At 38.6% G+C, this 26,074-nt stretch overlaps 1 protein-coding gene across 1 annotated transcript in view; it reads left to right on the forward strand.

Annotated features, from left to right (window-relative positions):
• The window catches only part of HERC2 (HECT and RLD domain containing E3 ubiquitin protein ligase 2), a 140,606-nt gene that overhangs the window by 106,662 nt on the left and 7,870 nt on the right, over positions 1 to 26,074 (forward strand). The window contains 25 exon segments of the mRNA XM_032226699.1: positions 4,265 to 4,418; positions 4,994 to 5,101; positions 11,247 to 11,378; positions 11,786 to 11,944; positions 12,030 to 12,148; positions 12,610 to 12,735; positions 13,227 to 13,364; positions 13,367 to 13,384; positions 13,635 to 13,701; positions 13,704 to 13,749; positions 13,869 to 14,067; positions 15,140 to 15,254; positions 15,257 to 15,283; positions 15,286 to 15,352; positions 16,030 to 16,076; positions 16,079 to 16,144; positions 16,147 to 16,205; positions 17,266 to 17,427; positions 18,423 to 18,453; positions 18,456 to 18,497; positions 18,500 to 18,512; positions 18,831 to 18,970; positions 20,645 to 20,832; positions 21,358 to 21,555; positions 21,829 to 21,912. Of these exon segments, the coding sequence (XP_032082590.1) occupies positions 4,265 to 4,418; positions 4,994 to 5,101; positions 11,247 to 11,378; positions 11,786 to 11,944; positions 12,030 to 12,148; positions 12,610 to 12,735; positions 13,227 to 13,364; positions 13,367 to 13,384; positions 13,635 to 13,701; positions 13,704 to 13,749; positions 13,869 to 14,067; positions 15,140 to 15,254; positions 15,257 to 15,283; positions 15,286 to 15,352; positions 16,030 to 16,076; positions 16,079 to 16,144; positions 16,147 to 16,205; positions 17,266 to 17,427; positions 18,423 to 18,453; positions 18,456 to 18,497; positions 18,500 to 18,512; positions 18,831 to 18,970; positions 20,645 to 20,832; positions 21,358 to 21,555; positions 21,829 to 21,912 (2,505 nt within the window).

Consider the following 26,074-nt stretch of genomic DNA (forward strand, 5'->3'; position numbering starts at 1 on the left):
GGGATCTGCTTCGATTAGTTCAGCTTTCATGTCTTTTCTTAAGTATATAACTATACCATTTTTCTTTTCCGTAGCAGAAGCTATAAAGTGTTGGCCAAATCTTGTATTAATCAAATATTTTTGATCAGTTGATCTAATATGAGTTTCTTGCAAGCAAATTATATCATTCTTGAACTGTTTAAGATAGTGGAATATTTTCTTTCTCTTCTGTGGAGAGTTCAATCCGTTGACGTTCCATGTTAGAAGCTTAATTATTATCTTTGGTTTCCTGAAGCTTTTTTTAGAGCCTCCTGGATATCCTGAAGTTTAACCTTTGGCCTGGCTCCTCCCATTGCTTCTAAACTGGTTACTGTAGCTTATTGACCGATGGCAGATGATTGTTGGGATTGTTGCATTTTGGATTGTTGATCCATTCGTCTGGTAATCATACAGTTTGGTCTTTGTTCCATGGCTCCTTGTGCTTCTAAGAGAGAAGGATGATCCATCTTATTTGGTAATTGTGTAGTTTGCTGTCTATCTTGTCCTTCTTGTGCTCTTTCTCTAGGTCCAGATGGTGCGGGATGTCCAGCCTTCAAAATATTATGGTAAAAATCTCGAGCTTTCCATACTGAATTAAGACTATATCTTTGCCCCTCGAATGTGAGTGCTAGACCAAACGGTGCGTCCCATCTGAACTGTAGCTGGCAATTTCTAAGCTCTTCAACTAAATAAGCATAGTCTTTCCTGGATCTTAGCATTTGAGGTGGTATCTCTTTCAAAATGGTCAATTTCTGACCCTCAATTTGAAGCTTAGTTTTATAGGACTCTTGTAATATCATATTCCTCATGTCTCTTGTAGTAAAATATATCACAATGTCCCGTGGAAGCTGCTTCTGCTTCGCCAGCCAAGAATTAGCGCGATAAACTTTATCAATTTGCCAATCAAAGTTACCCCCTGGTCTTCCCATCAGGCTATCAAACGCCTCTGAAAGAATCTGTTTCAAGTTTTCCTGCTTGTTTTCACGCAAACCCCTTACTCTTAGTGCCAGTTCCATTTGTCTGTACTGTATCATAATAATTTCTTTTTCAGCATTTTCAACTTTTTGTTGCACCACCTCTGTTTTCGATACCAAATTAATATTGGCGTTATTAAGATCATCTAGTCTGTCTTCAATTCCGGAAACATGTTCTGTCAATAAACTTACAATCCCCAGCATATCGTCTCTGATTTTTTGAACCTGGGTCTCAAGTTTATCAGACAGATCCTTATGCGCCACGGATATCTCTTCTTTGAGCCCTTCTTTGAGTTCTTTGAATTTTGATTCCACTGTAATTGCCTGGGTATTAAAAGCCTCGGCCAGCTCCTTCAGGAAGAATTCTTTCGTTAGTGGCTTGCCTATAGGGGGAGTAGAAGGCAGAGACAGCAGTTTTGTGCCGGGTGCGGGCGATGTGCCAGAGCCTTTAGGAGCCGGGGGGGGGCATCTTTAGAGTAAGATTTGGCTTAGAGGCCATTCCAAGTTTCTTCTTCAACCAATTAATAAAACTCTGCTGGCCAATTATACAGCTGTGAAGTGAAGTGATAAATCACTCCTTTCCTTTGAAGTTTTAAAACTCTGTAGAAATTCAAAACATAAACAGTGTTACGAAGCAGCTCAGTGAGCTCGGCGCCATTTTAACTGTCTCTTTAATAGTTAAGTTATCAGAAGAAGTTCTTGTAAAAATGAAGCTAAGATTTAAACAAACAAATTAAGGGCTCACGTGTACCAGTCCTGCTCGCCTTGGACGCAATAAATCAAGTTTTGTTCTGAGGAAGAGAGAGTTTGCTTTGCACTGCAATCGCAGCTGGAATTCCCGGCACGGAGACAATTCTGCCCTCAGCTGGCCTTCCCCCCCTCACAGACACAAACTGTGAGGGTCGGATGGCACTTTGCTCAGCAAAACGGCTCACCTTATCTTCTTTGCCTGAAGAATAAGGTAAACAAACTGTCAGACATCTGATGGATTGATAATCTGACAGATAACGCGACCTGGAATTTGGGAGCAGCTGTAATGAGCAGTTCCCATCAGCAAGCCCCTCCCCGGAACAAGTCCTTTCTGTTAGGTTGTGTCCATAAGGTGATGTTGGGGAACTGCTGTGCAAAACAACAGGCTATTCCTTGTATGTTTGCTCAAAACCTTTTCTTTTAATGGGTAGAGATAGGCACAAGGGAATCCGCTATTCTGGCTTGATAGTAATCAATAGGAAATACCATAGTATAATTTCTTACTATTAAAGGAATTAAAGCTGAATGCAGTCAAACATACCCTGGACCAAGGACAGCATATTATAATAAGCTTGCAGCATTCATAAGTAGAAATCCATGGCAGCAGCTGATGTGCATAAAGAATTTAAAACTAACCAAATACTTTTTCAGATATGTTGAGAATAAAATAAGAGAAAAGAGACAGTATACCAGCTGTTCACTGAAATGCGGTGAAATTTATAACAAAGCAGAGCTTCTCAACTTTTATTTATGCTTTGGAAATATTTGTAAAAACTAGTTGGGGTAGATTCAGAGAATAATGCTAATTAGTGGTCTGACAGCTAAGTCTTAAAAGTAGTATTCTAGGATTTGAGGGCCAAATCCAGTATTTGAGGGGGGCAGTATTCCAGTATTTGGGGTTGCCACAAAGAAGAGGGTGTCGACTTATTTTCCAAAGCACCAGAAGGCAAGATAAGAAATACTGGGTGAAAACTACTCAAGAAGAGAAGCAATCTGGAATTAAGGAGAAACTTCCTAACAGTAAAAGCAGTTAATCAGTGGAACAGGTTGCCTTCAAAAGCTGTGGGTGCTTCATCACTTGAAGTTTTTAAGAAGAGACTGGATAGCCACTTGTCTGAAATGATATAGGGTCTTCTGCTTGAGCAGTGGGCTGGACTAGAAGACCTCCAAGGTTTCTTCCAGTTCTGTTCTGATTGATTGATTGGTTGGTTGGTTGGTTGGTTGGTTGGTTGGTTGAAGTAGCGATTGAGAGATCATGATGTTTTTATTTTGAGAAAGATGTCTTAAAAGATATTTGATAGTACTTATCTGAAATCTGAAGACTATCACACAGTAAAAAGTCCTGACATAAGACCTTGATTACTCTAGATTACAGGACATGAAATAATGGGGTCAATTTTGAGGAAGTAAAATTCTGGTTCAATGTGAAGAAAATCTTTCTGATAATAAGTAAAACCAATTGCCTAGTGAAAAGATTGGCTGGCCTATCAGTGGACATGTTCATGAACAGAATGGATGGTTTGGAGTGAATTCTTTAATTTGGATTCCTGCATTGAATACAGGGATGAACAAGGTCATAAATTCTATTATTATCTACTATGCTGTTCAGTATTGATACAAAAAGGTTGGGAGAAATTAGCAGGTGCTTGGAAGTGAAGGACCATTATTCTTTTGATCTAACTGCACTGTTCCTCCAAGGAAACAGTAGATTTGCATTACTGGTGCTTGTTCAATAAGGATAAACAAGCCAAAATTAAGATCAGACAATCTAGAAGTATTCTTAATAAATAAATAATAAAAAGACAGGTTGTAGGATATTTTTCAGTCTGTTCCTGATGGAGTTGTACCAGTTTTGGAAGAGCTCCTTGAACTTGGATTTTTGTGTTATGTAGCAAAAATTTTATTTGAAGAGTTTTGCAAGAGTTCAATTGTCAATAGTTGGCCATGCATTTGTTCCATTCAGCCTTGAGTGCTGTGGTACACGCTGCGTGCAACTACCTTTGAGCATCTAATAGTTTGCATTTGTGCAGATTACGGCAACTTGTTCACTAACTTGTGTCCACTATCAGGAATGTATTATCACATGGTGAAAGACATCTGTTGGTTGTTAGTTATTTCCAAGCACAACTCAAGGAGTAGAACGTTTAAAACGTTAGCTTTTCTAGACATCATATCAATACAGTAGAACCCTTTTGTCACTTTTTGACATTTGCTTGGCAGGAATGTAGGAGAGGGCCATCTTCTATCTTGTTCCAAGCAAGGGATTTTCATCTACCCCCTAGCCTTTCTGTTTTTAAGAATAAAAGCTTAGTTTTTCCTCTTTAGCCAGGTATTTTCAGTTAATTTTAATAATAGTTTTTTAAAAAATTAACAGTTTTGTATGGGGGGGAGCGGTGTTGTTAAATCATTCAGTAGGCAGAAAGCCAGGATCTAAATCATATTTAGATAGATAAAAAATAATGATTGATAATTTGTAAGTCATTTTGTCTGAAGATTAGAGTAAAAAAAAGCTTTATTTTCAGGTGGCCGATATGTTGTTGGAACTGTGTGTTACTGAGTTGGAAGATGTGGCAACTGATTCACAAAGTGGTCGTCTCTCTTCTCAGCCAGTGGTGGTAGAAAGTAGTCATCCATATACTGATGATACTTCTACCAGTGGCACTGTTAAAATACCAGGTACTAAAATCTTTTAAAGAGTATCCTGAAATCAGACATAGGATATACACTACCATTGTAAGTTATATTGGGAATATATAGTAGTTTTAGCTTTGATGAAAGTGATCTAAAATGTTCTTAAGGTTATATAATGCATACTTGATCAGCTCTGGTCCCATAGAGTTCTAAGAGATAGCAAAAGGGCAGATATAATATTATGCAATATAATGATTCGCATATTGTACCATAATGATGCTGTTGGAATGCTAGATTAATTTAGAAGCAATGTTCCTGTATTTATTAAAATTATTTCAGATATATTGGCTTAATAAAATCATATTACAGATTATTACTAGCACAATTAAATAATCTTTTAGAATTTAGGTTCAAGATTGGAGTAGTGGTTCTAAACTATGTGCACTTGAATTAATATTGTGCAATTAAGTTTCAGATATTCAGCATGTAAGGCTTAATTATCTTGCCTGAAAAGATAATTAAATCCAACTAAACAATGAATGCAGTATTTAAGAAAACAAATCTTTCTCCTCTTCCTCCTCCTTCTGAGTTTTTTTTTATTTTACATTTGTTGCATTCAGGTGCTGAAGGTCTTAGAGTAGAATTTGACCGCCAGTGCTCCACAGAACGACGCCACGATCCTCTCACTGTCATGGATGGAGTCAACCGAATAGTTTCTGTGAGATCAGGTAATTAAATATGTATGTGACATTTTAAGTTAGAAAAATGTCTTTTTGTGAATGAACTTCATGTTGAAGATATGTAAATGTAACAGAATTATAAATAAATTAAAATATTTAATTCAGTTACATTTCATAAATTAAAATTACTAATTAAATTCTCCTCCCTTCTTCCCATCCCTATATTACATTGTACTTTCTGGCATTTTTTTCTCCTACTTAAATTTCTTGAACCACTTATTTTTGTTGTTTCTAATTTTTAATCTTGATTAAGTTTTCTGATTATGCTCTGCAAAATTTGTATTTGGGGAAGATATTTTGAAATGGAGTAATCGTTTGGGCCTGAGCATCGCTTCTAGGCATTTTAGTGTTGCCCCTCAGTGGTTCAGGGGGAAAAAAATCCAGACTGATTGAATTGTTATATAATGACCTGCTGCATTTGGAGTCATGATCTTCAGTGAAGATGAAAAGTTGTGACTTAGAGAAAGTGAAAAGAAGATTTTACTGTGAATTTATGTTTAACCTTGTAAAAATCCTTCAAGCCAGAGCAGCAGAATTTGTCAGCTGGAAATTATGGTACAACTTCAACAGCAGAAAGAAGCTTTAAGTTTGCAAAAGATAATGTTTGAAATTCAGAAATTATCAAATACATTTGAGAGGACAGAGAAGTTGGAAAATCTAGAGCATCTAACAGTAAAATATGATGAAGAAATTGGAGATGTTTATCAAGTAGAAAAAGTGGAGGTTAGAGTCCTAAAAAACGAAGAGAAAAATGACCACAAAGAAACCAAATCCACGGATATCTATGGTGATTGGTTTGTGTCTGGAAATGGAAAGAGTGGAATACGGAAAGAGGAATTAAATGGAGAGGAACTCTACCCCAGATGGCAAGATACAGAAGAAGAAAAAACAAAATAATTTATGGATTTAAAATTTTATTAGCAATATCATTGATAAAACTACTGACAAATAAAGATAAGCTGATCAAGGAAACAGAAGAAGGGCATCGAAATTACACGAGAGACTCAATAAGCAATGAGTTGCAAAGAGGAGTCCATGCAAATTTGATTAAGGAGATGATTAGAGGACTGGTACCACAAATGGCAGAAGACATGAGATTGTTTTGCTACTGGAAAGATACAGGTTGATAGATGAAAGTGTATAATCTAAAACTAGTTAAATTTAGTGAAATTTAGTGACAATAGATATGGTTAAATAAACTACTGATAATGATAATAATGTATATATATGTATTGGTATGACAAGTAGTAATTGGATATGAATATTGAATGATACCTATGAAAGGAAGATTAGAAATTATTTGATTATATATAAAGGTTAATAAAAAAGAACTAAGTTGAATTTATCTAAGTTTTGCTTATTAGGGGGAAAATACTATGATAATGGATAGAGTTAAATGAAGGAGGGATAATGATAATAATGTGTGTGTGTATGTATGTGTATGTATGCGTGCGTGCGTGTGTATATATATATATATATATATATATATATATATATATATATATATATATATATATATATATATATATGTAGGTCTCTAGTTGTTCGGGTTTTCTCCCGCGTAGAATTGGAGATGTCTTGGCGACGTTTCGACGAAGTCACATTCGTCATCTTCAGGCTGCTGCTGACTACTTCAGGTTTGGTGTTTCCAGGAGTAGTGTGGGATCTTGGCTGGCTGTTTGTTCCTTATAACTGCTGGTAGGGGATTAAATTTTAACTGCCAGTAGGGGATTAAGTTTTAACTGCCAGTAGGGGATGAAAACTGATTGAATGGGGGCTTGGGTGTGTCTTGATTAGGTGGAAGTGTGTCCTTATTTGGTGGAGGGGTGTTCTGTTCTGATTGTTTGGGGGGTTGTGTTTCCTGTGAGGGTGGGAGGGGTTTTGAAGAGGCTGATTGTGCTTTAGCAGTCTGGCTTCTGGTTCTGGGTCGTGCCTCCTCATCAGTTTGTGTTTTTGGTTGTTTTCTTTGTGGATGTTTTTTGGTAGTGTTCTGTGTGGCTATTGTGAGTGTGGGCCTGGTCTCATTCTTCATGTTTGGGATTCGTTTGTTAATGAGGGCGGGTTTCCAAAGGGCTGGCAGGTGGGAGGTGTCGTCTCGCCTGTTCATGCTATGTGGGTGTTTTTCTATTTCGATTGCTTCCCTGATTATACGGTTGTTGAAGTGTTCGGCCTTGGCGATGGTTCTGGTCTTATTGAAGTCAATTTTATGTCCTGTGGCTTTGAGGTGTTGGACCAGGGAAGAAGTTGGTTCTTCTTTTTTGATTGCATTTTGTGTTCTTCAATGCGTGCACTTATTCTTCTGTTGGTCTGTCCGATGTATGTGGCGGGGCAAGTAGTGCATGGGATTTCATATACTCCTTGATTTTCTAATTCAATTTTGTCTTTGGGGTTTCTTAGGATGGTGGATATTTTCCGGTCTGTGCAGAATGCTGTCTTGATGTTGTGTTTGCGGAGGATTTTGCTGATTTTGTCTGTGGTGCCTTTTATGTATGGGAGGAGGGCTTTTCCATTTTCTTGTTCTCTGTCCTGGACTTTAGTGGGGGTTTCTTTTTGGATTAGGTTGGTGATCTTATTTCTTTGGAATCCATTGGATGTCAGTACGTTGGTGAGAGTGTGTAGTTCGGTTTTTAGGTGTTGTTCATCAGCTAGGCGTTTTGTTCTGGAGATGAGTGTCTTGGCTACGGAATTGATCTGGGCTGGGTGGTGGTGTGAGAGTGCGTGCAGATAGCGGTTGGTGTGTGTTTTCTTCTGGTAGATGGTGTGTCCTAGGGAGCCGTTAGATTTCCTGTAGACTAAGACGTCCAGGAAGGGGAGTTGGTTGTTTGCTTCTGTTTCCATGGTGAACTGTATTTTGGGGTGTAGGCTGTTGAGGTGTGTAAGGAAGATGTCCAGTTGTTCTTTCCCATGTGGCCAGATTATGAAAGTGTCATCTACATATCTGAGCCAGAGTTTAGGTTTGTGATCAGATTTTTCTAGAGCTTGGGTTTCAAAGTTTTCCATGTAGAGGTTGGCAATGACAGGTGAGAGGGGTGATCCCATGGGTGCTCCTTCCATCTGTTTGTATCTTTGTCCATTGTGAATGAAGTATGTGTTAGATAGGCAGTGGTTGGTTAGATCCAGGATGTGTTTGGGGGGGTTGTATTTGTTTTGGATAGCAGTTAAGGCTTCTTTGATTGGTACTTGGGTGAAGAGTGATACGACATCAAAGCTCACGAGTAGGTCACTGGGCTGTAAGTTTTGTTTCTGTATGATTTCTATGAAGTGGAAAGAGTTTTTTACATGTGAGGTGATGGAATCTGCATAGGGCTGTAGTTGTTTGGCAAGAAATTTGGCTAGATTTTGTAAAGGTGAGCCTATGGAGCTGACTATTGGTCTAAGTGGAGTTCCTTCTTTGTGTATCTTGGGTAGACCATAGAGCTTGGGGCATCTGGATGATTTTTCTCTGGGAATGATTCTTTGCTGGATCTCTTCACTGATGGGGGAGGCTTTTATTTTGGTTCTAGTGGTTTTTTCCAGGTAGGTGGTGGGGTCCGTGTTTAGGGGTTTGTATGTGGAGTCTTGGAGTAGGTTGGTTAATTTGGTTTGGTAGTCAGAAGTGTTCATAACCACCGTGGCATTGCCCTTGTCTGCTGGTAAGATTATTATGCTGGTGTCTTCTTTCAGATTATGTAGTGCTGTCTGTTCTTCTTTGGGTAAGTTGCTTTTGGGTGGCTTGCTGGTGCAGAGGATGTTGGTGATTTCGGATCTGATTCTGTTAACACAGAACACTACCAAAAAACATCCACAAAGAAAACAACCAAAAACACAAACTGATGAGGAGGCACGACCCAGAACCAGAAGCCAGACAGCTAAAGCACAATCAGCCTCTTCAAAACCCCTCCCACCCTCACAGGAAACACAACCCCCCAAACAATCAGAACAGAACACCCCTCCACCAAATAAGGACACACTTCCACCTAATCAAGACACACCCAAGCCCCCATTCAATCAGTTTTCATCCCCTACTGGCAGTTAAAACTTAATCCCCTACTGGCAGTTAAAATTTAATCCCCTACCAGCAGTTATAAGGAACAAACAGCCAGCCAAGATCCCACACTACTCCTGGAAACACCAAACCTGAAGTAGTCAGCAGCAGCCTGAAGATGACGAATGTGACTTCGTCGAAACGTCGCCAAGACATCTCCAATTCTACGCGGGAGAAAACCCGAACAACTAGAGACCTACATACTAACACCCGCGAAAACCTCAGAAAATATATATATATATATATATATATATATATATATATATATATATATATATATATATATATATATATATATATATATATATAGATATATATATGATTTTTTACAACCCCTGGTAAGCCCCAATTATGGGAGGAAGCTAACAGCTTCCATCATCTGTCAATTGGCTCGTCACAAGAGTCCATCACGACAGAAACCCAATATTTTTACTGTTGCCTTTGTTATATTTGTGGTTTTTTTTTATTTGTGCTGATAAATAAATAAAGGGAGACTAGTATAGATCTATTTCAAGCTATTTAGCTCTCATCAGCTAGCCATACCCTTACTGGGATTTGAACCTGGGCTATAATACATGCTAGGCAGAAAAAATCTTAAAACTCTTTCACCCTGGCTTCGCTGATAACGGATAAGAGCCTGTGGCCTAATGGCTAAGATTTCTGCCTAGCATGTATTATAGCCCAGGTTCAAATCCCAGTAAGGGTATGGCTAGCTGATGAGAGCTAAATAGCTTGAAATAGATCTATACTAGTCTCCCTTTATTTATTTATCAGCACAAATAAAACACACACACACAAACACACACAAAGATATATATCTGTGTGTGTGTGTGTTTTTGTGCTGATAAATAAATAAAGGGAGATTAGTATAGATCTATTTCAAGCTATTTAGCTCTCATCAGCTAGCCATACCCTTACTGGGATTAGAACCTGTGCTGTATTGCATCTTAGGCAGATGTGTTAACCATTAAGCCACAGAGTTCTTCTCCTTATCAGCTGAACCAGGGAGAAAGGTATATATTTAAAGTCACAACCCCTGGTATGCCCAAATATTGGAGGAAGTTCACTGCTTCCATTCTCTGTCCATCGGCTCGTCATAAGAGACCATCCAGACAGAAACCCAATATTTTTACTGTTGCCTTTGTTACATTTGTGTTGTATTTGTGCTGATAAATAAATAAAGGGAGACTAGTATAGATCTATTTCAAGCTAATTAGCTCTCATCAGCTAGCCATACCCTTACTGGGATTAGAACTTGTGCTGTATTGCATCTTAGGCAGATGTGTTAACCATTAAGCCATAGAGTTCTTCTTATCAGCTGAGCCAAGGAGAAAGGTATATATTTAAAGTCACAACCCCTGGTATGCCCAAATATTGGAGGAAGTTCACTGCTTCCATTCTCTGTCCATCGGCTCGTCATAAGAGACCATCCAGACAGAAACCCAATGTTTTTACTGTTGCCTTTGTTACATTTGTGTTGTATTTGTGCTGATAAATAAATTATATATGTATGTATGTATGTATGTATGTATGTATGTAAGTATGTATGTATGTATGTATGTATGTATGTATGTATGTAAGTAAACAGTGATTCGGAAGGGAGAATTAGAAATTTTTGTTACTAAATATTATTGATGTTTAGTGAGAATAGGCCATAAGGATATAGTGTTATTGGAGGATATTAGAAATAACAAATGAAATGCCAGTATGTGGTCAGGTTTTAAATCTTGGTACATTTTATGATGAAGGACGTTTAAACAATTATAGTCAAATGAAAATGGAGGTATGATGATGGTAATATGTATAAAAATATCTGATTTAAATACTTGAGTTAATACGAATCTTGTGACGACAGTGGAAGAGACGCACGAAAGCTTTTTGTAACCAACTGATACACTTTCTACAGTATGTAAAGAAGGAGGATTCTTTGTGTTGTGTTTGTTTTGAAAATTTAAAATAAAAAAAAACCTTTAATAAAAAAAAAGAAAAGTTGTGACTGGAGGATCATCAAGATATATTGTGCTGTTTTTATGTGGCAGAGCGAAAATAATAGATTCCCTTCCTGAATAGGTCAAAGATTAAATTGACTACTTTATCTAAATATTTCAGGTCGTGAATGGTCTGACTGGTCTAGTGAACTGCGCATTCCAGGTGATGAATTAAAATGGAAATTTATCAGTGATGGCTCTGTGAATGGATGGGGTTGGCGCTTCACAGTTTATCCCATCATGCCAGCTGCAGGTGAATCCCATGTGTTGTTTCAGAATAGACATATTTCTCTGTACTGGCATATTTGTTCTTTTCATTTTTCACTTGAGTTATTAGCAAGCAGCTTAAATAGCAGAAAAGAGAGATTTACTCCTGTGTTAAAGATACTATGGTTGGTATCTAATTCGTAAAATGATAAACTAAGCCAGTGTTAGATTTTATCCATTGATGGCAGCCATATGTCTGTGATAAAAGTTTTTTTAGATATAGATAAAGCATCACATGAATCATTGTAAGCATAGTTGGAGTTTATACAAATTGTTAAGTCATTATCTTTCATTCACCTTCCCAACACAGTTCAATTGTGTTTGTTTTATTTCTCTAAATATGATCACTAATTTTGATTAGAAAACAGCTAATATTTGGACTTTTTCCTACAGGTCCAAAAGATCTTCTTTCAGATCGCTGTATTCTTTCTTGTCCGTCAATGGATTTGGTAACATGTTTACTGGATTTCCGTTTGAATTTTGCTTCTAACAGAAGCATAGTTCCTCGCTTAGCAGCTTCGTTAGCTGCATGTGCTCAGCTGAGTGCTCTAGGTGAGTTCATGTTTCTATTGAGCTTTTGATTTCTAATACTAAAAACACCATTTCTTAAGCCTTTGTGCATTTGTATATCTTGTAGCTGCTGGCCACCGCATGTGGGCTTTACAGAGACTACGAAAGTTACTGACTACTGAGTTTGGCCAATCAATTAATATCAACCGAATCCTAGGAGATAATGATGGTGAAGCCCGAACTATGGTAAAATTACCAAGCCTCCCATTACTAGTATCATAAATTCTCATAATTGCTGTCATTCTGGCTTAAATCTTAGAGATACAGATATAAATCTAAATCTCCCTCTCTCTGTGTCTCTTTCTCTTGTTGTTTTTTAAACTGTACAATTGAGCAAGGTTTTGATTTCAGAATGTATGTGGGATTATCTCGATATCTGAGGGGGGATGGGTGGTTAAGAAATAGGAAGCATAAATAAATACAAATAAATAAAAAATTGACTTATTTGACTAAGATTGACAAATTGTACTTAAATACTGGCTTTATCAAATATACCTTGTATGTGGTATACATTATGGAAGGCTCTGATGGATAATATTTTTAAACTAGGTAATTATCTCTCGGCTGTAAGATGTAGCTAATATGCAACATCAGAAAACTATCACTGCTATCTAATCTGGTTTTTTTTTTATGTGTATGTGTGTCAGAGTTTCACTGGCAGTGCCTTAGCTGCTCTAGTTAAAGGTCTTCCTGAGGCTTTACAGCGGCAATTTGATTATGAAGATCCCATTGTCAGAGGTGGCAAACAACTGCTTCATAGTCCATTTTTTAAGGTAATTTAACATTGGGTGCAAAAGATTTTAACAGTCAGAAATGGGAATCCTTTAGCATTGCTTGTAAGCAAACCTGAATGGTCAGCTTGAAATTTCATCTGAATATATAATAGAATTATTTGATTAAAACAAAAGTGCAACAAAATTAGTCATGGGCTTTAAAAGAATAAATTCTTTTTCTTTCATGTAAGAACTGAGCTGTTATTCTTTAAATAAAGAGCAGTGCAGTAATTGAAGAATTAAAATCTTTTGATTTTATACTTTTATTATTAATTGTTTCAATGTATTTCAATGCACCAAAGTGGTTTCTTATTCAATCAATTGAACTATCATTGCATCCTTGCCATAATATTTACTAGTACCACTAGCGCCTCTACCTCCAGTAATAATGAAATGAAGCCAAGGAGATGCCAGTAATAATACCAATCTGATGGGTTCAGACGAAAGCTGAAAGTTTGCTCTTTTGAAAAGCGCTGTTTTTATTTGTGTAGGTGCTTGTAGCCCTTGCTTGTGATCTGGAATTGGATACTCTTCCCTGCTGTGCAGAGACACACAAATGGGCTTGGTTTAGAAGATACTGCATGGCTTCCAGAGTTGCTGTAGCCCTTGATAAAAGAACACCACTTGCCATCGCCTCTTTCTTGATGAGGTACTGGTTTAACATAACATTTGTTTAGTTGGATATGTAAGTGTTGGTTCTTAAAACAATGCACAATCTACATTAGATTGGGTAAAGACCATGAGGGTATATGTGGTTTGAAGTCAGTCAGTATTAGACTCGTTGCCATAACTTGCTCTATTTCATAATGGGATTTTAATGACTCATTATAGACTCAAAAGTTCAAACAACATTCAAGTTCAACTGAACTGATCACAAAATAACATAATTTAAATTATAGGTTGCCAAGAAAATTCAAGAATTAATGGCAGATCATGAAAACATTGATATTCTGCATGAGAGCCATGAAGTTTTAAAAGAGAACAAGATGAACAGCTCGTACAGTGGATGAACAGGTTCTTTGGGGCTATATTTTTTTTGGGTGGAGAAGGCTTTTGGTAAATTCTAAATATGTAAAAAATTAAGGTTTTAGGGAATTTTACATGGTCAAACTATACGTTCTTTCCTTCAACAGGAGACCAGATGACTGGACACTTTCTGCAGGTGGCAGTGGAACAATATATGGCTGGGGCCATAATCACAGAGGGCAACTTGGAGGTATAGAAGGAGCAAAAGTTAAAGTTCCTACACCATGTGAAGCTCTTGCTACGCTTAGACCAGTACAGTTAATAGGTGGTGAGCAGACACTTTTTGCAGTGACTGCTGATGGGAAGGTAAGGAACATATTTATGTATAAAATCCTCTCCTCTCCCCTCTCCTCCTCTATTGTTAATATGTGTGCCTTCTGAAATAAACCCAGAAACTGAAACTTTAAAGAAAACTAGTTAAAACAAAAACATGCCAAATATTAGTGGTATTGGGTAGATCCCAAAGAGTCTGTAAAGCAAGAGATAGTACTGTGAATGAAAACCAAAGATTTATTCATTAAAGGAAAATTATTGTCTTATTAAAAGCAATTGCTCACTACTTTAATTATCCAGTGAATCACACTGCTATGTGTGGCGTATACTGTTATAGTCCATGCCATATACCAGGAACTGTGGTGGCATGGTGGTTAGAATACAATATTGCTGGCTAACTCATCTCATAGCAAGCAGTTCGATCCTGACCAGCTCAAGGTTGATTCAGCCTTCGATTCTTTCGAGGTCGGTAAAAATTGTTGGGGGTAGTATGTTGACTCTCTAAACTGCTTAGAGAGGGCTGTAAAGCACTATGAAGCAGTATATAAGTGCTATTGCTATAAATAGTGCCTTATTTCTATCCTAATCTTCCAGAATCACTTAATAAATTCTCATCTCAAAAAGATATTTCAAAAAGAATTATTACAGTAGTAGGCTATGAATATTGGAATTGGAACTGGATGGAAACTGACCAGGCCTTTCATAATAAAAGAACAGCCTGGCCAATGACAACAATGGGAAGAGTAATACTGATTATCTACTGCGGTAATAATTACAAATCAGACCAAATACTGGGGAGTGTTCATTTATAATCACTTGAATTTTAAGGACCTGCAATGTTTTGAAACTTTCTCTAGCTGAGCCTTTTAGCAGGCATAAATCCATAAATGGATGATAATGTCAAGATTTGTAGAATACAAACAAAGCTAGCAAGAGATATGATAATTAGCCCAAAATATACAAATGCTTCTAGGTGAAGCAAACAGAATTGGTGAAAAACAATAAAGATCTTAATTTTGGAAAGGCAATACTGTTCTTGATGTAACCTACTAATATTCGTGTGTGAGAAATTCATACAAGTAACACTTTTTTTTTTACATTTTAGCTCTATGCCACAGGATATGGTGCAGGTGGAAGACTTGGAATTGGGGGGACAGAGTCTGTTTCTACCCCCACATTACTAGAATCCATTCAGCATGTGTTTATCAAGAAAGTTGCTGTGATTCTGGAGGAAAACATTGTCTAGCATTGTCTCAGAGGGAGAAGTTATTTCCTGGGGTGAGGCAGAAGATGGCAAACTGGGCCATGGCAACCGGAGGTAGCACATTTTATAAGTAATATCATATATGTTCCATAGATATGTAAAATCCTAAAGCAGCTTCGTGTAGTAATTAAAAGTGCTGTCTTAGAATCCTGGGAGACTGAGTTCTAATCCTGCTTTAGGCATGAAATTCAGTTGGATAATTGAGGATTAGCCACTCTAGAAAGAAAGTACTTCAGTCATTTCTGAAAATGTTGTTCCAAACACCCGCAGGATTTTTTTCTGTGGTCACCAGGAGCCAGAATTGAATTGACAGACCATATCAACAAAGCAACGAAGCTGCAATGTTTATAATAAAATCAAAGAATAATTTAGGAGGAAATGGAAACTTTAACATACCAATCGGGTTAGACATTGGTGAATTGTGCAGGCTTGAATTGCACTAGCCACTAATCTGTGCCAGGGATTTTTAAGTAGCACGCATAGTTCAGAATGTAGTGCATGCATTTGAGAGAAAGAGGGAAGCTGGGAGTATGGAATTGAAGTGGCTTATCACTGGCTTATCATGAGAGCTCTGTATAATCCTTAAAGGCAGCAAAAAAAGTTTAAAGATTATTTAACTTGAAAGTCTGAAACTGTGTTTTAACTGTTCCAGTTAATCTGTTATACCTTGCAGCCCACAATGTATTTAACATCATGTATTGCTCTTGGTGCTTTACAATTATTTTGTTTAGTCCTTGTGATCGTCCTCGAGTAATTGAATCTTTGCGGGGCATAGAAGTTTTGATATTGCTGCTGGTGGAGCACACAGTGCATGTATTACTGCTGCAGGAGATCTTTATACATGGGGCAAGGAAGATACGGACGTCTTGGTCATGGGGACAGTGAGGATCAGTTGACACCTAAGCTGGTGAGATGGTGTCCAGTTGCATGTTTGAACTACCCTTTTTTAACTGATAAAGCATTCAATTCAACTTGTAATAGGCCACTTCATTATGCCAATTTCATGCAAAAGATTTAAGGAAGTCAAATCGATAAACAAATAACTTTGGACTTCCTGTTTTGCTAGATTTATTTTTGGAAGCATCCATCCATCCATCCATCCATCCATCCATCCATCCATTTTAAACCAGAATTTAAAAAGCCCCAGAAAACACAACCATACAACTATTTTAAAACCACTATAAAAATCCAATTACATATATGGAAACAATCTCCCCGTGGAGATTCGTACCCTCACCACCGTCCAGGCCTTCCGCACAGCCCTCAGAACTGCTAACCCGTCATGCCTGGGGATAATCTTATTTCGCCCCTCCCCGAATGCTGAGTGAATGTTGAGTTTTATTGTCTAATTTACTTTGTGCCATTCTTTTTTCGTATTGTCCTACACTCCCCTTCCTTGTTGATTGTAAGCCGCCCTGAGTCCCCTCAGGGAAAAGGGGCGGCCTATAAATAAATAAAACAAAACAAACAAAACAAACAAAAACAAACAAAAACAAACAATATAAAAAACATATTCAGAGAGTACAGGCAATCAGCTATATTTAACTTGTGTTTCAGGCTACAATGTTGATCTTTTATTTTGCTGAAATTACCTGTAAAAATGAAAAGTATAAAACATTGCTTGAATTTCAATTCATTTTTTACTTTTACTTTTTATTTCATTTTACCAGAAAATCTTAAAATTGCAAAAAAAAAAATACTATTGTGCAAATCAAAATGCAATATTAATTCAATGAAATGAATACCACATCTAAAGTGGATATGCAATATGTTCCTGTTTCATAAATGTATACAAATGCTCAAACGTTTCAGAATGGCATCTAATATGTAATGTAGCACTTTTCCATTGTACTCAATGCAATGAACCACTGAAGTGAAGACCCACATGATTTTCTGTGATTATACTAATTAACCTTTTAAAGGTCTGATCATTTGAATTATTTGATAACCAAATGCTTGTTTGACAGGTTGAAGCACTCCAGGGTTACCGTGTGATTGACATAGCCTGTGGCAGTGGGGATGCACAGACCCTCTGTTTGACAGATGATGATACTGTCTGGTCCTGGGGAGATGGAGACTATGGAAAGCTTGGAAGAGGCGGAAGTGATGGCTGCAAAGTGCCAATGAAGGTACTTCTTTCATACTTTAGTAAAATGAGAAAAAATGTGCACCATTTTTCTACATCGTAAAAATATTTAGCCTTATCTATTGGATTCGGAATAATGTTGAATGATATGAGCTAAACAGGATTCTCATTCAAGAAAATTGTGTATTTAACAAATGTATTTCAGACCAGTTTGACAAAAGTCCAATAGGTTATATAAGACCGCGAAAGATTCTGATTTCTCCTGCACTTGCAAAAGTTGGTCCCTCTGGCTATTTTTATTTTCAGAAATTTAAATTGGGAAAAAGCAGGCAAAGTTTTCAGATTCTTTCTAGTCTACCTGACATTCTGTGTCACTTCCATCAATTGTATAGTATTAAAATCCAATAATATTATGAAATAATCACGGAAATATGTTAGTGTGTATAAACCATTAGATATAAATCACCGTTGTGACCCATTAAGCATCTGTTTGAAGTGTTGGAAAGATGAGTAAATGATTTGCAATTAGGTGTATAGTATTCCACATGCTGAGTATGATAACAGAAATGTCTTCTTCCTGACTGGTAATAAAAAATATGCAGAAGATGTAGGCACATCTTTAATGATAACAGCAGTTGATCAGATCTCTGTGGATGTAGCCATTTTGTTAGAAACAAAATATCAATTTCCTGATATATTTTCTGAATTTTAAGGCTCTTTATAACAATTGTTTTACTCTTGTGAGACTGCCCTACATGGCTATCATCTGCTTTCATGGGAATGAAAGCTATGTTCACCATATATGGTTGGTTCAGATGTCGCCTTCATTTCTCTGGGAGAAATGGGTGGGGTAGCTTGACTAAACAAAGATGATAAAGAAAAGAGAATGAGATCAGAGTATTTTAAATTATTTCTTTAAATAATGAACTTGGATTTTAGTAGTATCTTTTGGGACAGTGTAGATTTAGATACAGCAGTATGCTGCATGTTCTGCAGTTACCTTCTTTGACAAGTTGTGTTTAAACTTTTTCCTCCTAGATTGATTCTCTCACTGGTGTTGGAGTAGTTAAGTAGAATGTGGCTCACAATTTTCTGTGGCCCTTACCAAATCAGGAACATGTACACTTGGTAAGTGTATTTATTCTTTCAAAAAATGTAATACCACTCTTAGTGATTTATTTTCTTTTAAACAAAAACATAATCACGGCAGGCTGGAGGTTAAAAGACATAATACTGGCATTGTTACAAACAGAGGTAAGGTATTGCTTTACCAAATTATGCTTCTTTAATGGAATCTAGGAAGATCACAGGTTTATCTTTGTGATATCTGCTTTTTAAATATAGGGAACAGTTATATAAAAATCTATGTTCTCCTAATTTACATGTGTGTATAATTAGGAACAATTAAAGATGGATGTATTATTGCAATTTATGTTTTGGATATAGGGGCAAAGGTGATTACCATCGATTAGGTCATGGATCAGATGACCATGTTCGAAGACCTCGACAAGTCCAGGGTTTACAAGGAAAGAAAGTAATTGCCATAGCAACGGGCTCTTTACACTGCGTGTGTTGTACTGAAGATGGTATGTGGAATAATTCACTCCTTTAAAAACAAAACAAACAGGCCTTAAACTCCCAAAGTGAAGACATTTTAGAAGGCCATTATATCATCCCTGATCTTTTGGTACACTGCTGAGTATTTACTTCAAATTCCAGTTGCTTTCAATTTTAAAAATGCATCCTTTCACTATTTCTGAAGAAAATCTTCCAAAATAATCTTTGCCTTATGTTCAATTTGTGCAGAACCTGACGAAGTGGTAAACCTTTAAAATATACCCATGTGTTATAATTTGCATTGCACATGTAAACTTAATGTACTTCCCAAGTAGATTGCTTCTGAATGCCTTTGCCAAAGGCTTAAAGAAGCAATAGAATTAGCATGTAGAAGTCATAGGAAACTAGAAATTTTACAAAATAAATTAGAAGTAGAGGTGACGGTATATGTCATGGCTGCATTTCACCTATCCATGCTTCATGAGCTGACAGCCAGACATTAGCCTGGGAGGGGAGGCAAAGATTGGAAGTGAAAAAAGGGGGCATCAAAGTCCAGCTGAGTCATTTAGAAGCCAGCCAAGGGCATTATATATGCAGAGCGGGGAACCAAGCATCTGTTTCCCTAAAACATCCGAGGTGGCGCAGTGGTTAGGGTGCAGTACTGCAGGCCCTTCGGCTGACTGTTATCTGCAGTTCAGCCGTTTCTAAATCTCACTGGCTCAAGGTTGACTCAGCCTTCCATCCTTTCCGAGGTGGGTGAAATGAGGACCCAGACTGTTGGTGGTGATATGCGACTCTGTAAAACCGCTTAGAGAGGGCTGAAAGCCCTATGATGCGGTATATAAGTCTAACTGTTATTGCTATTGCTATTGCTAAAACAATTTAAAAGCATCTCATTGGACCTTTGCAGATAATCAGGGAAGGTGACCCGGAAGGTGGGGGCGCAGGGGGGGGGGGAGAGAAGAGGAAACTTTCCTTTGCATTGTTTACACGGGGAAACCTCAGATTCACGTTAATGTCAACCATCCCACTCAGTCCTCTAGTAGAGAAAGACTCCTGGTCATTTGTTTTGCCAAGGGTATATTTTACTGAAGCTGAAATGGTTACAGAAGTAGTGTTCAACATTCAGGATATTCTAAGATAATGCTAGAATATTATCAAAAACAAGAATTGTGACAATTGACTTCAGCTAATGGATGTAATTATCCTAAGAAATACTAATAGCTTAAATTTCCTGTGCTTCCCCTCCCTCTTTCCCCCAAATTATCATTCAGGTTCAAGAATCCAGGCTCTGTTTTTCCTTTGTGCTAAAATAGATTTCTTACAAGCATACACTTTCAGTCTCATGCATGTAGAATACTTCTTTGTCCACATTAATCAGCCAGAGTTGGAAGACTATGTTATCAGCTCTTCTCTGAGACATGACAATTCCTGAACCACCAGCTTTTTTTCTCCTTTTGTTGCTAAACTGACACTAAATTAATTAAAGGAAATACTCATGTCTCCTGAGACAGTACCTTCTACCTGTTATATATATATATATATCTTATTAAATGTTTTGATTGTTGTGTGCCAATTATTACTTGTTCTCATTAATACATATTGTTGTTGAAGTCATTTTGTAAATGATACAACATTTCTACGTCTTTATTATAAATGATTGATTTGTTTGAGTTGGTAAATAATAATTTTGAATGGTACAGGTGAAGTTTATACCTGGGGAGATAATGATGAAGGGCAGCTTGGAGATGGGACAACTAATGCTATCCAAAGGCCACGTCTGGTTGCAGCACTTCAGGGTAAAAAGATCAACAGAGTAGCTTGTGGTTCAGCGCATACTTTAGCTTGGTCTACCAGTAAACCTGCTAATGCAGGCAAGCTCCCTTCCCAGGTAACAAAAAATCTTTTAACTCATGCTTTTAATCTTTTGGAAACTGTGTAAAACCAGAATATAATAGTAGCAAGTGTAGAAGTGTAGACTATAGCTCTATTTATGCACTGATCATGTTATCCAATGACTTGTTGAACTTGAGGCCAAAAGCAATGATTTGATGATAAAGTTTTAATGTTTTTCCAGAGACTTCTTATGATTTCTTAAAAATCATACTGATGTTAGCTTCTTCATTTTCTATGACTTTATCTATTTTATTGCTCCCACAGTTCTTGCTTCCAGATACAAATGGTATTTATTGCAAATCTTCCAATGCACCATTGTTGCTATTTAATCATACCATTGTTTGTAGCAGTCTGTGAATACTGTGTGTTATTGTTATCATTAAAATATAAAACATATTAAAACAATGTATAATATTCAATAGAGAGCCTAATTAGCTGACTATTAGGTCTTATACTATCTTACATGAAAGAACACCCTCTACTCAATGCACATGAAATTCTAATGATGTGAATTTTGTAGGTTCCCATGGAATACAATCATCTACAGGAAATTCCTATCATTGCCTTAAGGAACAGATTGCTCTTGCTGCATCACATTTCCGAACTCTTTTGTCCTTGTATTCCCATGTTTGATCTTGAAGGACGCCTTGATGAGACTGGCCAGGGTCCCTCAGTGGGGTTTGATGCATTACGAGGAATTTTGATATCACAAGGAAAGGCATGTATCTCAAAACATCCTACAAATAATTACTAGTTACTGCCATAATGCTTAAAATGTGCAAATTGTTAACATCTGATATATGATTTACGATTTACAGTATATAAAGATCATAGCATTGTTACATGGAATTCAAGTATGAATTACTAATAAGGTTTCTTCTAATATATTGCTGCTAATGTAATATTTTGTATTTTAAATGAAAAGTGAATAATCTCAAATATTCAACCAGAAATGTTGTTATGTTCCAAATCGCTTACTTTGTCGTTTTAGGAGGCAGCTTTTAGAAAAGTTGTACAAGCAACTATGCTTAGAGATCGTCAGCATGGGCCAGTTGTAGAACTCAACAGAATACAAGTAAGAATGTCATGATATGACTGTTGAATGTAAGATTTCTAGCCAGCCTTGTGTTTGAAGTTGAGGATTAGAGAATGGGAAAGTCCACTTATAATACCGATAGAAGGTTTTGCCACTTTCTAATTCTGATTGATTGTTGCTGATTGATTGGTGGCTTTTAAAAGCTTCACATTATTTGATAGGTCATAAATAAAACATTTTAGTATGCCATGAGAAATCTGTGGATTTTTTTGTGGTTTTGTGGTATATACAGATATATGTAAATAAAACATTAATCTGTAAAGATCCAGTCTGCTTTGTGTAACTGTTCACAACTGTGTGGGCTGTATGTAAATAGTCACACTCTGTTAAGCATGTAGTAATTCCGATCTTCCACTGTATATATAGCCTTGGTGAATGGAATGGATTTACAATTCCTTCCCACTCTCCCTACATCCACATGTTCCTCCTCAAGAGCCTTTCCGGAAGAAAACAGGGCTATCCTGAGCAACGTTGAATAGATGCTGGTAACATGCCTGAGAGAAGAAAGAGCTCAATTAAGCAGAGCCCTGATTAATTTTCAATACAATACAAGAGGTGGAAGGGACCTTGGAGGTCTTCTAGTCCAACCTCCTATACCCTTTCAGACAGATGGCTATCCAACATCTTCTTAAAGACTTCCAGTGTTGGGGCTTTCACAACTTCTGGAGACAAGCTTACATGTCAGACTGAGCACTTCTAACATCCAGCATCAGAGCTTACATCCGGGCAATTAGGACGACAAAAAGAACATACATTGCCTCTCTGATTGCTTCCGCTGAGTTGCGCCCAGCCGCCTTGTTCAGGATAACCCGTTCCCTCCTAAATAGGAGGGATTCGAGCGATCCTTTGCAAAGCAGAGCTGAGGACTACGTCCAATTCCTCGCGGATAAAGTTGCTCGGCTTCGGGCGGACCTAGACTCCAATTCCGCAGAACCAGCTGAGGCACCAGGGGATAATCTGGTAGGACATCTCTGGGTTGATTTTCAAGCTGTTACCCCTGAGGACGTGGAGAAGGCCATTGGAGCTGTGAGTGCCTCCACATGTGTACTGGACCCGTGCCCCTCCTGGCTGGTTGCTAACAGCAGGGAGGTGACACGGGGCTGGATCCAGGCGGTTGTTGCCGCCTCCCTTCGGGAGGGGATCTTTCCCCCCGCACTAAAGGCGGCGGTGGTGAGACCCCTCCTGAAGAAGCCATTTTTGGATTCAGCCGTTCTAAACAACTATCGTCCAGTCTCCAACCTCCCCTTTGTGGGGAAGGTTGTTGAGAAGGTGGTAGCCTTTCAGCTCCAGCGGTCCTTGGAGGAAACCGATTATCTGGATCCCTTCCAGTCGGGATTTAGACCTGGCTACAGCACGGAAACCGCTTTGGTCGCATTGATCGATGATCTCTGGAGAGCCAGGGATGGAGGTCATGCCTCTGTCCTAGTGCTCCTTGACCTCTCTGCGGCTTTTGATACCATCGACCATGGTATCCTTCTGCGACGACTGCGGGAGGTGGGGGTGGGAGGCACTGTTCTACGGTGGTTCTCCTCTTACCTCTCGGACAGGTCGCAGTCGGTGTTGGTTGGAGGGCAGAGATCGACCCCTAGGCCCCTAACGTGTGGGGTGCCGCAGGGTTCGGTCCTGTCCCCCCTCCTATTTAATATCTACATGAAACCGCTGGGTGAGATCATTCGACGGCACGGGATTAAATACCACCAGTATGCGGACGATACGCAGCTGTATCTGTCCGCCCAGTGCCAACTCAATGAAGCGATTGACGTGATGTGCCAGGGTCTCGAGGCTGTTAGGGACTGGATGGGGGTTAACAAGCTTGTACTCAATCCAGATAAGACTGAGTGGCTGCTGTGCTTCCCTCCTACTAATTGGCCAAGTGTTCCATCTCTCAGGCTGGGGGGTCAAACAGTACGCCCCTCAGACAGGATCCGCAACTTGGGAGTCCTCCTGGACCCACAGCTGACTTTTGAACACCACTTGTCAGCTGTGACCAGGGGGGCATTTGCCCAGGTTCGCCTGGTGCGCCAGTTGCGTCCCTACCTGAACCGGGAGGCTCTCAACAGTCACTCGTGCCCTTGTGACCTCCAGACTGGACTACTGCAACGTGCTCTACATGGGGCAGCCCTTGAAGAGTATTCGGCGACTTCAGCTTGTCCAGAATGCAGCCGCGCGAGTGATTGTGGGTGCACCTCGGTTCACCCACGTAACACCTATCCTCCGCGAGCTGCACTGGCTGCCTATTGGTCTCCGGATACGCTTCAAGGCGCTAGTCGTCACCTATAAAGCCCTACATGGTATTGGACCTGGGTACTTGAGAGACCGCCTACTGCCAATCACCTCCACTAGACCAATTAGATCCCACAGACTAGGCCTCCTCCGAATTCCATCTGCCGCCCAGTGTCGACTGGCGACTACCCGGAGGAGAGCCTTCTCTGTGGCTGCTCCGACCCTCTGGAACGAACTCCCCGTGGATATTCGTACCCTCACCACCCTCCAGGCCTTCCGCATAGCCCTTAAGACCTGGCTGTTCCGACAGGCCTGGGGCTAAAGATTCGCTGCCCCTATCTCGAATGGTATGATGTTGTGCTTTTTAACCATGTATTGTTCGTGTTGTTCTTAAACTGTCTGTATCCCCTCTTGAGTTGTGAGCCGCCCTGAGTCCCCTTAGGGAAAAGGGTGGCATACAAATGAAATTAAACTCAAACTCAAACTCAAACAAGCTGTTCCACTGTTTGATTGTTCTCACTGTCAGGAAATTTCTCCTCAGTTCTAAGTTGCTTCTCTCCTTGATTAGTTTCTATCCATTGCTTCTTGTTTACCCTCAGGTGCCTTGGAGAATAGTTTGACTACCTCTTCTTTGTGGCAATCCCTGAGATATTGGAACACTACTATCATATCTCCCCTAGTCCTTCCCAGTTCCTGCAACTGTTCTTCATATGTTTTAGCCTCCAGTCCCCTAATCATCTTTGTTGCTCTCTCTGCACTCTTTCTACAGTCTTCACATCTTTTTTACATTGTGGCAACCAAAACTGAATGCAGTAGCCCAAGTGTGGCCTTACCAAGGCATTATAAAGTGGTATTAACATTTCATGTGATCTTGATTCTATCCCTCTGTTTATGCAGCCTACAACTGTGTTGGCTTTTTTAGCAGCTGCTGCAAAACTTTGTCTAGACTGTTCATGCATTTCTTTTCCTTGACAAATGTGGGTCCATGCTTCTACTTGAAATGTTAGCACGACTTTCTGTTATTATTTTGAGTGATTCTTTTCCTGAAGTACATCATGTCTAAGTTATGTAGAAAGGCTTTTTAGGAACACAAACAGCTACTAATAGAAACATAGTTTGGACATTTATTTTGATATTGATAATCATGACTGATGAAAGATAGCAAATGCATACTTATGTGAACTTAGAGCATTAAGACTGTACTAAGACATGAAATCTTCAATGCCTACAGCTCAATCCCCAACCTTTCTGGCTCCATGGATCAGCAGCGAAAGTGCTGGGGGAGAGAAGGGAGGTTGTGTAATCTAGATCCCACGCATGGGCAAATGAAGCTTGCGCACTTACCCATTGCTTCTGTGGCTGGGTTCCCAAGGGGTTTGGGGATCCCTGGTCTACAGTATATGAAAATCTGGATGAGGCTCAAATCACAAAAAATCATGCTTCTCTACATAGAACATTTCACATTGCACATTTTTGTTGTTGCTTACCCATCTTCTATAACTTGACATTGTTAGAATGCCCTCAGGCACACTAAATTTCAGGAAATTAACATTGCATGTGGTCACTTCATAGAATGAAGTGGTTACAATAAAAAATGTCAGTGACGTAAAAACATCTAATATTAGGCCTAAGGCCAGATGTATGTTCCAAGAATTTTTTTCCCAGAGGCTGAATGTACTACTGTTTATTGTTTTATTTCATTGCGCAAAACATGTGAAAGACATTGCACATGTATTTTGGAATAATGTTTTAGAGAATTCAGTATCTCTTTAAAGGAAAATCAGTGTTAGTAGGAGGGAGTAAGCGCTGAACGGATTTAAAATTGTGTCACTGCTTAACTTTCAAGGACATCATCTTTTTAATCTGACTTTCATCCAGTATTGTGTATGTATCTTCAAAACCAGCTGCTGAAAAGTTT

The sequence above is a fragment of the Thamnophis elegans genome, chromosome 11, assembly GCF_009769535.1.
Source record: "Thamnophis elegans isolate rThaEle1 chromosome 11, rThaEle1.pri, whole genome shotgun sequence".
Taxonomy (NCBI): Eukaryota; Metazoa; Chordata; class Lepidosauria; order Squamata; family Colubridae; genus Thamnophis; species Thamnophis elegans.